Source organism: Lithobates pipiens, unplaced genomic scaffold (genome assembly GCF_037356315.1).
Source record: "Lithobates pipiens isolate NorthernLeopardFrog02 unplaced genomic scaffold, aLitPip1_a1.2 Scaffold_16, whole genome shotgun sequence".
In the NCBI taxonomy this organism is placed as follows: domain Eukaryota; kingdom Metazoa; phylum Chordata; class Amphibia; order Anura; family Ranidae; genus Lithobates; species Lithobates pipiens.
The window spans coordinates 173,635,802-173,649,655 of record NW_027507748.1 but is presented as its reverse complement, the minus strand read 5'-3'; the positions used below and the strand labels follow the sequence as shown (position 1 = coordinate 173,649,655).

Here is a 13,854-nt window from a genome sequence, read left to right as displayed (position 1 = left end):
CGTGTTTACTATGAGGAGACTGGAACGAAGCCGATTACGGCTTCGTTCCAGTTCCTCCCCAGTGGCCGGAGGCATCGCACACGGAATCGGTGCTCCCGATCGAACGAGAGCACCAGTAACAGCGGCGGGAGGCGGCGGGAGGGGAGCGTCCCCTCCCGCTCCTCCGGCATAACAACCGAGCGGCTTTTAGCCGCATCGATTGTTATGGCTGGAAAGCCAATCGCCTGCTGAAGAAAACAGTACTGGGATGATGCCTGCAGGTGTGGGCATCATCCCGGTATACCCCCTGGAAGCCGAGTACGCAGATCTGCGTACGCTCGGCGGGAAGGGGTTAAAATGTATGGTTTTCCCTTTTATGAACAAGAAAATACTGACGTTATGCTGTTGCGCTGGTATAATAATGCTATGGGGCTGGTATGACATTTTTTCCAGGGCTGGATTTTATTCCCAGTCTGGCCTTCCAAGAAGAGTCAAAGCTGTTATAACTGCAAATGGTGGGCCAACCCAATATTGAACCCTATAGACTAAGACTGGAATGCCATTAATGTTCATGTGTGTGCCAGGTAGGTGCCTCAATACTTTTGACAATATAGTGTATGTTAGTCAACTGATGAGCTGAATGTAATGTTTAAAATAATTCATATGGCTCAGGTGAGCCTAAAGAAGGCAAGCTTAAAGAAGACCCATTACCAATGAAAAATATCTGCTGGTATAGTAATGTAGAAATACTTATCTTTGATTGTGTAAATAAATGCTTTATGATTGTGCAGTAAAGCGTCTGTGTTTATTTTTACAAAAAAAGATAATATATCAAAATGAATTAGCTATTCATTATCTTATTAGCAGCATGCTCTCCTAGATTGTAAGCTCTAATGAGCAGGACCCTCTGATTCCCCTTGTCTTGAATTGTATTGTATTGTAATGTCTACCCTAATGTTGTAAAGCGCTGCATAAACTGTCGGTATAATAATAATAATGGCCAGAAAGCAGTGGAGGGAGGGGGCTAGCTTAGTATCTGTAGCACCTATCAAAATGGGACAAAGTGCTAAATACATAATGTGCCCTTGGTGGGCAGGAGAAACCGAAGATTGGTTTGATGAGACTTCTTCTTTAATCTTCATGAGACATGTAAAAATTGTATGGTCTGCATGATGCAGATACAGTCACGTGAAAAGCATAATAAACCACATGGAAATTGTTGACTTTTTCAACATATTTCAACAGGCAAACATTCAATCATCATTGTAGCAATGGTAGGTAATATACTTAAGCTTATGACACACAAAACTGAAATGGTTTATTATCAATTGTTATATTCTAAATTAATGAAAATTTTGATTTTTCAAATGGCAACTGCAAGTACACTCCACATTTACCACTACTTCAAGAACAGGACCTCCTTAGTGATTAAACTGGTGGAACCTGTCTTACTTAAACTTCAGATATCTATGATGTTGTCTAATTCTGCGTACACACGACTGGACTTTCTGGCAGACTAGGTCCGATGGTCTTCCCAACGGACTTTCGGTGGAGTTCCGATGGACTTTCTGAACTAACGGACTTGGCCATACATGAATGGACTAAGTCTGTTCAAAAGTAAGATGGGACTAAAAAAGGAAGTTCAATAGCCAGTAGCCAATAGCTTCCCTTGCGTCATATTTGGTCCATCAGACCAGCATACAGACGAATGGATTTCCCGATAAGAATTGAGTCCGTCAGTCAGATTTGAAACATGTTCTATTTCTAGGTCCCTCAGTTTTTTAAACAAAAAACATTTGGATTAGCCCACACACGATCGGATTGTCTGACAGACTGATTTTGTTGGACCTAGACTGCCGGAAAGTCCGGTCGTGTGTACACTGCATAAGGTCCTCATAAAGAAGGTTGTGAATGCCTATGCTTTGAATTTAATCATTTCACTGTAGCAAAAATAATCCTCATGTGGCATAGATTTTAAAAATATGCTAATTTGCTGACCTTCAGACAAATAAAGTTACAGTGTGTGGTCCTTAGGTAACTCTTGAAAAAGTCAGTGTCAATGTATATGAGGTGTGCCAGAAAATAGCCTTTGCGATCCAAGAAGAGCATTAGAGCAAGATTACAGTTTGCAATTTAACATATAGGCAAGTGTCAGGTGTTCTGGAGCAATAGACCATGGACTGATGAGTCAAAGATAAAGTTGCATGGCCACAGAAAAAACAGACATATTTAACACAAACTGAAAACAGCATTCCAGGAGAAGAACCTGGAGGAAAGTCATCAAGCCCCCTATATATTCTACATCATATCAACCTGTGCTTGATTAGAATGCAAGGCCGTTAGTGGAGTTGAACGGGAAATAGATCTTTAAACTTGATTATGATCTGAAGTACAATAACAAACCCACCAAGGAATGGCTCAAAATGAAAAAAGCGAGGGTTATGGACTGCTTTATTTAAAGCCCTGATTTAAAACCCAAAGGAATATTGTGGGGTAGAGGAAATGGGCAGTTCAGGTAGGGAAACACACAAAAAATATGAATTTTGCATTAAGGAGTAGTCAGCAATTTCATCAAGGTGATGGCAGAGAATGATGGAAGGTTATTCAAATAGCTTTAAGAAGTAATTTCTGATAAATGGGGCAAAACCAACTTTTGAGGCCAAGAATGCAGATACTTTTTCCACAGTACATCATTACATCTATTGGTAATTATGTTGAATACATTACTGAAAAGGCACACTTTCTTGTTTTTTTGTTTAGGTTTATCGTCTTGTATATATGTAAACACTGTTTGAATAAACATCTAATGTTTGCCTGTTCAAAAATGTTGAAAAAGTCAACAATTTCCATTGGGTGTACTTAATCTTTTACATGACTGTAGCCTACTGTACATGCAGGGTATTGCTCTGTTCAGCTCTTGAAAGCAAAGTAAATGTCAGTTTTTTTCATGTATAGAGAAGCATATTGAATAACTAGGCCAACACCAAATATCAATTCTCCCACATGGAGAAAGTCCATAGCCCTATGCAGGATATGAATAGAGTGACTCTTAGCTTACAGGGGTCTTTTTACTACTTTATAACTACATATGTTTTTTATTGTATATATTTTCCACCCTTTGGGTCCACGCTGACAATGCTTTCACCATATTTTTATGTATTTTATCCAGTGTACTGTACACCTTTTCCTAATGACATAGCCCCTAAAGACGTTGCACCCAAACAAAATATATGTCCCTTTTTTCTCCACAAATAGAGCTTTCTATTGGTTGTATTTGATCACCTCTGCAGTTTTTATTTTTTGCGCTATAAGCAAAAAAAGCTACAATTTTGGAAACAATGCAATATTTTTTACTTTTTACTATAATAAAAATCCCTCCAAAAATATATAAAAATATTTTTTTCCTCAATTTAGGCCAATATATATTCTTCTACATATTTTTGGTAAAAAATTGCAATAAGCATATATTGATTGGTTTGTGCAAAAGTTATAGCGTCTACAAAATAGAGGATAGTTTTATGGCATTTTTTATTATAATATTTTTTACTAGTAATGGCAGGGATCTGTGACTTTTATAAGGGCTACAACATTATGGCAGACACGTCACAAGATTTTTACAAATTTTTTGGACCATTGGCATTTTTACAGCGATCAGTGCTATAAAAATGCATTGATTACTGTAAAAATGTTACTGGCAGGGAAGGGGTTAACACTAGGGGGCAATCAAGGGGTTAATTGTGTTCCCTAGTGTGTGTTCTAACTGAAGGGGGAGTGGACTGCTTAGGGGAAGAGATAGATCAGTGTTCATACTCTCTATGAACAGACAATCTGTCACTTCTCCCCTCAGAGAACTGGAAACTGTGTTTAAACACACAGATCCTGGTTCTCTTTTTTCCCCCCAAACAATCGTGGGAGCCCAGCAGTGATCGCGACCGCCGGGCACTCGCATCGCTCCATGAGTTTTTACCATAGCACAGTGCAAGAACTTCCAGAAAACACTAATGAGCATTGATTGTGACTGTCCACACTCTATGTGGAGCAATTCCCATGTGCTAAAATAGGTTGTTTGATCTTAGGACAGGTATCCAGCAACCTTATGAATGTGAATATTTGCTTGCTACACCTTTTGCCATACTTTTCACATACCTACAACTGAATGCTACCCTTAAAAGGATCTTTCTCATGATTTTGTATCCTTTTGTTGCCTTGTCTCTCTTCATCTGGAGAAATACTGACTCATCATAGCTTGCAAGACAATTTTATGCTACACTATATTGCAGCCTCAATAAAAAATGCTGCTCTACCAGATCTGTTAATCTCAAAAACAGCAGAGCCTATTACAAATTTTCACCCACAAGAAAATTTGAATAGCAGTGGCCATAACATCATTTCATTTATTTTAATGTGTGAAGGAGAACATACTGGAAAGATAAAAACACATCATTTTAATATAGAAAATGTTCTAATGCGGAGGACCCTTCTTCAATATCTGTTGGGAATATTATTATGAAAGAACGAAGAACATACATGGGAATGTTTTAAACCCTCTCTATGCAAACACCTTAAAATATATTTCAATGGCTCAATAGAAACTAAAATCCCTATGCCCTCTACAAAACTATTCTTAAACTATGACATTGACACATTCCAAGATGTTCTATCTAACTCAGGACTAGGGATGGGCGAACGGTTTGGCCCAGGCATAAGTTCAAGCCAAACTTTGGTTGTTCGGATGTTCTGCGAACACCGAACAATATGCAGTGTTCGGGGGAAATTCCAAAGTCGCCAGAACACCGTTAAAGTCTATGGGACACTAACATGAAAAATCAAAAGTGTTCATTTTAAAGGCTTATATACAAGTTATTGTCATAAAAAGTGTTTGAGGACCTGGGTCCTGCCCCAGGGGAAATTTTAAAAAAATGGTGTAGGGATCCCCCCAAAATCCATATCAGACCACATGCCCTCAACATGGGGAGGGGGCTTTGAGGTAGCCCCAAAGCACCTTGTCCCATGTTGATGGGGACAAGGGCTTCATCCCCACAACCCTTGCCCTCATCTGGCTGTGAGGGTCTGCAGGTGGGGGGCTTATTAGAATCTGGAAGCCCTCTTTAACAAGGGGACCCCCAGATCCCTGCCTCCCCCCTTTGTGAAATGGTAACGGTACCCCTACCGTTTAAAAGAAAAAGTGTCAAAGTATTATAAAAAATACAAGACACAGCTTGGATACAAGTTCTTTTTAAAAAATAATAAAAAAATGTCCCACAATGTCCATTCATCTTCTTCTTTCCTGCCGCGATGGACTAAAAAGAAAAAAAAACGCATCCGATCCTCCTCTATGGGAGGCTCCCACCGCGTGACTCTTCTTCACTGATGACAGTTCTAATATAACTGAGGGCGGGGCCACATGGTGATGTACCTGGGTGACCTCGCCCCCTCTGACGCCACAGGGACTTTCCTATGGTTTCCCTGTGGTGTCAGAGGGGGCGGGGTCACCCAGGTATGTCACCGGGTGGCCACACCCTCAGTTATATAAGAACTGTCAAAGGCGATGAAGCATCACACAGATGGAGCCTCCCATAGAGGAGGATTGGTTGTAGATTTTTTTTCTTATTCGGTCCGTCGCAGCGTGAAGAAGAAGATGAATGGACATTGTGGGACTTTTTTTCTCATTTTTTTAATACAGGATATGGCCTCAAGCTGTGTCTTGTGCTTTTTAACATTTTGACACTTTTTTGTGAAATGGTAGGGGTACATTTGTTCCCCGTTACCATTTCACACAGGGGGAGAGGCCAGGATCTGAGGGTCGCCTTGTTAAAGGGGGCTTCCAAATTTTGATAAGCCCCTCACTCGCAGACCCCACAACCACCGGGCAAGGGTTTTGGGGATGAGGCCCTTGTTGCCATCAACATGGGGACAAGGTTCTTTGTGGGGCCACCACAAAGCACCCTCCCCATGTTGAGGGCATGTAGACTGGTACAGTTCAGGAGGGTGGGTGCTCTCTCATCCCCCTTCTTTTCCTGCCAGGTTGCATGCTCAGATAAGGGTTTGGTATGGATTTTGGGGGACCCATACAACATTTTTTTTTACTTTTGGCACAGGGTTCCAATTAAAATCCATACCAGATCTGAAGGGTCTGGTATGGATTTTGGAGGGACCCCTACACCATTCCTTTTTTAAATTTGGCGCAGTGTTCCCCTTAATTTCCATATCAGACCCAAAGATTTTTTTAATCTTGGGTTGGGGCAAGTACTTTATTAAAAGAAAAAAAAAGAAAAATGTTCCACAATGTATATCCATCTCATGCTGCTGACGAGCTAAAAAAAAAGCCACAACAACTCCGCCTCCATGGGAGGGTCCCAACGAGTGATGCGTCTTTTCAGTGACAGCTGTTATATAGCTGAAGGCAGGGCCGCCCGGTGACATAAATGCCCCCCCGATGCCACGGGACGTCAGAGGAAGGTGGGGTCACCTGTTTTCATCACCGTGTGGCCCCACCCTGAGCAATATAACAGATGTCACCGAGAAGAAGCATCACTCAGCGGGTTCAGGGTTCCCTTTTATATTCATATCAGACCCAAAGGGCCTGGTAATGGACTGGGGGGGAACCCCATGCTCTTTTTTTCAATGACTTTTATCTATATTGCCGAGACCCGACAATTCAATACAGCTGTGATCAGTTTTAAATGACAAATTTTCATTTAGAAATGTCATTTTGCTGTGTTACTGTTCTAAACACATGAAAGATGCGCCACTTTACAGGCATACTATAGACACCCCCAGGCACGATATGTAAAGGAATATTTCAGTTTTATTGTTTCACTTTAAGCATTAAAAAATCACTGCTCCCAAAAAAAAGCCATTTTGAAATTTTCTTTTTGCATTGATACATGTCCCCTGGGGCAGGACCCGGGTCCCCAAACCCTTTTTATGACAATAACTTGCATATAAGCCTTTAAAATTAGCACTTTTGATTATTCATGTTTGTGTCCCATAGACTATAATGGTGTTTGTGTGTTCTGCCAAATTTTTTGCCTGTTCGGTATGTTCTGGTGTGAACTGAACTCGGGGTGTTCGGCTCATCCCTACTCAGGACCAAAGAGTGTCAAGCAGCTAGTAACAGAATACAGTCTGCCACAAAATCTTCACTTTCTAAGTGTTCATATTCTGTATGAGAGATGAGATGAGAGAACACCCTATACCAGAGCTGGATCTCCCTCACAAAATATTGCAATTCTATTTTTCCCTGAAGATCTACACCAAAGGCATATCACTTTTCTACAACCATATCCAAGAGAAGTAAGTCTTTTGCAAATATGCAACTTTCCCCAAATGGGAATCAGAACTAAATTCCACATTCACAGTGGATCAATGGAAGTCAGCATTCAGAGAGATCTCCAAACCCTCCCACTGTGTTAGTCATTGGGAAATGATGCTTAAAATTTACAACAGGTGGCAATACACCCCCCATAGATTGGCAAAGATATTTCCCAATATGTCTCCGCTGTGTTGGTCCAACTGTTGGAAGACAGGCCACCTCTTACACACCTTTTGGGGATGCCCAAACCTTAAAATCTTTTGGAACCAAGTTTTCCAACTAATCTCTTCACTTATGCCACGTACACATGAGCGGATTTTCCGTCAGAAAAATCTTGGATGGTTTGTCTTATGGAATTCCGCTCAAACTTGGCTTGCCTACTGTCAAGAAAGCGGTGACGTACAACACTACAACAAACTTAAACAATGAAGTTCAATGCTTCAGAGCATGTGTCAAATTGTTTCCGAGCATGCGTAGGAATTTTGCGCATTGGAATTGCTACAGATGATCGGAACTTTTTCCTACCGAGAAATTGAGAACGTGCTCTCAGTCTTTTTCTGGTTGGAATTCAGCCAGCAAAAGTCCATTGGAGCATACACATGGTCACATTTTCCAACCAAAAGCTCTCATCAGTCTTTTGCTGGCCGAATTTCCAATTGTGTGTACGCTACATTACAGGGTTTATAACCCAACCTACACACACGTGTGTGGGTTTTATTTTTATTTTTTTCCTTTTTTGGGGGGTGGGGGAAAGCTATGTTAAATGTAATCTTAAATATAATTACTTAAGATGAATTGTTTTAAAGGAAAGACATTTGTATAATTGTATTAAATAACTAAATAAAGAATATATAAAAAAATAACCCAACCTAAAGGTGATCTTGCATTACTCCATATTGGAAGTGAAAGATTCCCCCCAAACTTCAAATCTGTCATATCCCACCTTTTACTAGCTGTTCTCACCCTAGTATTATAGAACTGGAAGAGTAAAGCCCCGTACACACGAGAGGACTTATGTCCGACAGACTTCCAAAGGAGTTCCGCTGGAGTTCCGCCGGAGTTCTGACAGACTTTTCGGCCGAACGGACTTGGCCACACACGATCACACTAAACTCCGACGGATTCGAACGTGATGACGTACGACCCGACTCGAATAAGGAAGTTCATAGCCAGTAGCCAATAGCTGCCCTAGCGTCGGTTTTAGTCCGTCGGAGTAGCATACACACGAGCGGATTTTTCGAAGGGGACCGGGTCCGGCGGAGTTCCGTCGGGAAAATTTGAAGCATGCTTCATTTCTAAAGTCCGTCAGACTTTTGCGAAGCTAAAGTCTGTTGCAGCCCACACACGATCGGATAGTCTGACGGACTCGGTCTGACGGACTTTGGATGTTGAAAAGTCCGCTCGTGTGTACGGGGCTTAATAATTCTATTTATATCTCAGAATTAAAGGCACTAGTTCAACGTATTCATACCTATGGACAGCTAATAGCCAATAATTCCTTAACATTCTCTTCCTTTGACAAGTCTTGGAAAATCTGGACTGAAAAGTGTACAAACCCATAGACCTAAGCATCACAATGTGTTGCCTTTGTTATGGTCATTATTTTCTCCCCATTCCACTCCCAAAATGACATACTGCAATTATGCTATTCTGATGATAAGTAATAGCTATGACTGTGTGTGTCTTACTATTGTCACTTCTGTTTCTTTGTTTTGTGTTTTTAAACATTGAAAAACAATAAAAATGTGTTGGAAAATATATATATATATATATCCCAACGGGCAATTAAAAAAAAGCCATATGGAATAAGAGTATGGCATTAAAAAAATAACAATGTTATCATTGAAAATTACAATGAATTTAAGAAAAAGAAATTGTAAAAAATAAGGACATAGAAATCATTAATCACTGTTATTTCAAAGCCATTGTTTCTAATTCTTGGAGACTCTGTAATGACAGGCTGGTTACCAATGATAGGGAAATGTAGTGCCTATTTTTAAAAATAGAAGAAAGTCTTTAGAAAGTAACTGCAGCTTTGTAATTTCAACATCTATAGTCAGTAAGATACTTGAGCCCTTGATAGAGGGTCACATAGAAAAGTTACTGCTGGAAAAAAATATTATAATTGGTAGTCAACATGGATTCATGAAAGACCAATGTTGTCAAACAAAACGTTTTTATGAGGAAGGAAGCAAAAACACAGACAAATGAGTGGCTTTTTCTATAGTTTACTTGGTCTTTGCAAAAGCAATTGACACAGTTCCTCATAGAATGATAATGTGTAAGTCTATAGGCTTAGAAAACTCAGTCTGTAAATGGATACAAATCTATCTTTAAGATCCCTTTCAGAGTGTAGTGGTTAATGATTTATCCTTTCAATGGTCTAAGGTTGATAGTGGTGTATCCAAAGTTCAGTGTTTGGGACCTTCTTTTTAACCTATTTATAAATGATATAGACTTGAATTTAAAAGTACAATTACTGTGTTACCAATTTGCAAGTGGATAGCTGAGTGTACCTGTTGCTATGTCTTGCATGAGCAAAGCAAACATTCTCTTTAAGTGCAGGTTACCACCATTTTTATTGGCTATATATTTGTTTAAATTTAAACATTTTGATCACATTTTTTTTTTCTTTGCATTGTCTACTTTTCGACTAAGGGGAGTTGTACAAACCTACAACATCTTTGTATACAGAACAAAATGGTGGCTAGAATAAACCACACTGGATTGTAACTACAGAGCATAGACTGCAAGTAAAAAACATTGGACACATCTGTAATTTTTTTTAGATGCAAAGATCAACTTAAACTTAAAAAAATACATATATTTTTATATTACCTGATATCACTTTCTCTGACACGCTTTTCATCTAAATCTTCAATAAATTTTTCCCCTTTCATCCAGTAAATTAAAGGGCTTACATCACCGCTATAGCCAAAAAAAGCTCTGCAGGTTAAATTAGCCGAGCTGCCTGTTGGAAAACAGAGAAGGAAAAACTAAATGTATAAAATTGTTCCTTTTTGTAATGTTTTAGAATCCTAGAAAGCAAGCATTGATCACAGTAATGAATTAGATAAATGGACAGTAGCAGTTTCCAAGTTGTTGTCTTTACTCTTTATTTGAGCTTTCAACTACTTCCAGCATGAGTGTAAATGAAAGATTAAAGACTCGATTCCACCTACAATAGATAACGTTTGTTTACATCCCTGTTGTCCTGTTTAGTACTAAATAATACATGTCTTCTTTCTTTAAAAGGTTCCAAGAGACTTATATGTGCATTGGTTAATTCAAGATAACACAATTCTACGATCCTTTATTGTTTTAAAAAGGAATGAAAGCAACAAAACACAGTAGTCTAACAATAGATAGATAGATAGATAGATAGATAGATAGATAGATAGATAGATAGATAGATAGATAGATAGATAAACAGATTTTTTTTTATTAAAAAGTATTTTCAAATCTTATGAGCTAGTGCACTTACACTTACAAGCAGAACGCCAGCCAAAAATGTCAAGATAAAAATAAAAAAAATTGTATGCACTTTCAAACATAGAGAACCATGTGGAAAAACTGGGCCAATAACCAAATACTAGGGCAAACACACAGAGATAGTCCATAGATGTATGTAAGATACAAATAGAGCTACTCTTGGCTTATAAGACAATTTTATGGCACATTTTATAGCAGGCGCCAACTAGAAACAATGCTCTGCTGAACCTATGAAAGTTGTTGTAGAGGCTAATTTTTTATTTTCCTAAAATAAAAAATAAATTATACGTATCTGCTCTTTGTAAGGGTATTGCACAGGGCAACCCCGTACCTCCTCTTTTGGGGCCCCCCGATGGTGCTGTCCACTCTGCCTCTTTTCCACGTGCCCCCATAGGAAGGCGCTTCCTATAATGGCACATGTGAGGGCACGCTCCCAAGCTAGGCTGTGTGCATCCATAGACACATAGAGAAGGTATCGATCCATGCCCAATACCCTCCCCGCAGGATCTGATTGACAGCAGCAGAAGCAAATGGCTCTGGCTGCTTTCAGTCAAGCCTGTGAGGGAGGAGAGAGAAGACCTGCATATGGGCACAGGTCTAAATCAATGTAGGACTCATGTTAGTATGTTCTATTTATGGAGGGGGATGGAGGAAGTAAAAACAAGTAAAATTACCTTTTGGTAATTAAGGTAAAAAATACTTTAGATGTTATATTTATTTTAATCTCATACAAAGAAGAGCTTATTACAAATGTCCATCTAAAAGAAATTCTGAGTAGCAGTTCTGATAACAGGATCTCATTTATTTTATATTGTGAATGAGCACAAACTGGAAACATAGAAACACATCATTTTTAATAGAGCAAACTTCCCAATGCTGAGGGATGCTCTCCAAGACTTATGCCTTGTACACACGGTCGGACTTTCCAACGGAATATGTGCGATCGGATCGTGTTGTCGGAAAATCCGATCTCGTGTGGGCTCCATCTGACTTTTTCCGTTAGGAATTTCTGACAAACAAATTTTGAGAGCTGGAACTAAAATTTTCTGACAACAAAATCTGATTGTTTAAATTCCGATCGCGTGTAGAAAATTCCAACGGAAAAAGTGCCATGCATGCTCAGAATAAATTATGAGATGAAAGCTATTGGCTACTGGCCTCTTTATAGTCCCGTCATATGTGATTTACATCACCTCGTTCTGAACGATCAGATTTTCCGACAACTTTGGGCGACCGTGTGTGTGCAAGACAAGTTTGGGACAAAATCCATCTGAAAAATCTGATGGATTTTGTTGTCGGAATGTCTGACCGTGTGTACAGGGCATAAGACTGGGAGAGATGATGATCATCAAAGAACATGGAATATAAATGGGAATGTTTCACATCCACCTTATGTGAACACCCTAAAATTTTTGCTGATGGGCAGAGTTTAAAATCAAAACCTAGCAGGGCCCTCTGTTTCCTCCTGTATTGAATTGGATTGTAACTGTACTCTCTGCCCTCATGTTGTAAAGCGCTGCACAAACTGTTGCTGCTATATAAATCCTGTGTAATAATAATAATAATAATATATGCAATGTTAAAACAAAAAAATGATGACAAAGAAATTGTGCATTTTGAAAACATAAAAATGAGGGAACTTTTATCAGTGGAAAGTTACAAAGACTTTAACAAAATGCACGAAAAGGAAATCAAGATTGTAAAAATGTAAGCAACCAAAAGGTTGGGAAAGTGTGGAAAACAAAATCTTTAAAAAAAGAAAATGTATATATACTGTATGTATGAGATCACGTTTGAGCATATAAGCGAAATCCATTAAATACAGCTCTACATATACAAAATGTGGAGCTCAACACCATAATGAGAATTATTTTGCCACAGCCTCAACCACAGTTAGATAACTAAAGGTCAATAACACACCTTACGCAAATGGCTTAAACCCACGTGTCTTCAAATGATTGAGTTCTGTTTTTTTATGCCAATGCTTCTATATTTAGATACTTTTTAACTAATTAAGCCCTGGATCATTTAACTGGCCAAAGACCAGAGCGTTTTTGGCACTGCATCGTTATAACTGACAATTGTGCGGTCGTGCGACGTGGCTCCCAAATAAAATCGATGTCCTTTTTTTCCCACAAATGGAGCTTTTTTTTGGTGGTATTTGATCACCTCTGCAGTTTTATTTTTTGCACTACAAACAAAAAAATAGCACCGATTTTTAAAAAACGCATTTTTTTTAATTTTTGCTATAATAAATATCCCCCAAAAAATATATATATAAATAAAAAAATTTCCTCAGTTTAGGCTGATACATTTTCTTCTACATGTTTTTGATAAAAAAAATCTCAATAACCGTTTATAAAAGTTATAGCGTTTACAAAATAGGAGATAGTTTTATGGCATTTTTATTGATTTTGTTTTACTAGTAACGGCAGAGATCAGCAATTTTTATCATGACTGTGACATTATGGCGGACACATCGAACAATTTTGGCATGATTTTGGGACCATTCACATTTATACAGCGATCAGTGCAATTAACAATGCATTGATTAATGTGTAAATGTGACTGGCAGTGAAGGGGTTAGCCACTAGGTGGCGCTATAGGGGCTAAGTGTGTCCTAGGGAGTTATTGTAACTGTGGGGGGAGAGGAGCTGTGTGCGACAATGCACTGATCACCGCTCCAGATTACAGGGAGCTGTGATCAGGGACAGTGTCATTAAGCAGAACGGGGAGATGCTTGTTTATATTAGCATCTCCCCATTCTTCCTCACCGTGAGACGATTGCGGGTATCCCTGCGGACAAAGAGTCCACGGGATCCACGATCATGGTCACAGAGCTCCCGGCAGCACGTGCGCGCCAGCCAGCCACCTCTTAAAGGGCCATATACAGGTACATTAATCTGCATGTACGTGCACTTCTGCCGCAGTATATCTGCGTGAGGCAGTCAGGAAGTGGTTAATGACTGGCTTCATACCAATGGATGGTTAATGTGCTACTTTAAAAAGTCTATGTAAGTCTATATCAATTAAGTACAGAATTGTAAATGTACCTTCTATAGTCAGGA

General features: G+C 39.2%; 1 protein-coding gene across 1 annotated transcript in view; it reads right to left on the bottom strand.

Moving 5' to 3' along the window:
• IL1RAPL1 (interleukin 1 receptor accessory protein like 1) overlaps positions 1-13,854 on the bottom strand; it is a 1,840,350-nt gene that overhangs the window by 81,374 nt on the left and 1,745,122 nt on the right. Inside the window, exon 7 of the mRNA XM_077480774.1 lies at positions 10,133-10,265. Within this exon, the coding sequence (XP_077336900.1) occupies positions 10,133-10,265 (133 nt within the window). The remainder of the gene's footprint in view (positions 1-10,132; positions 10,266-13,854) is intronic.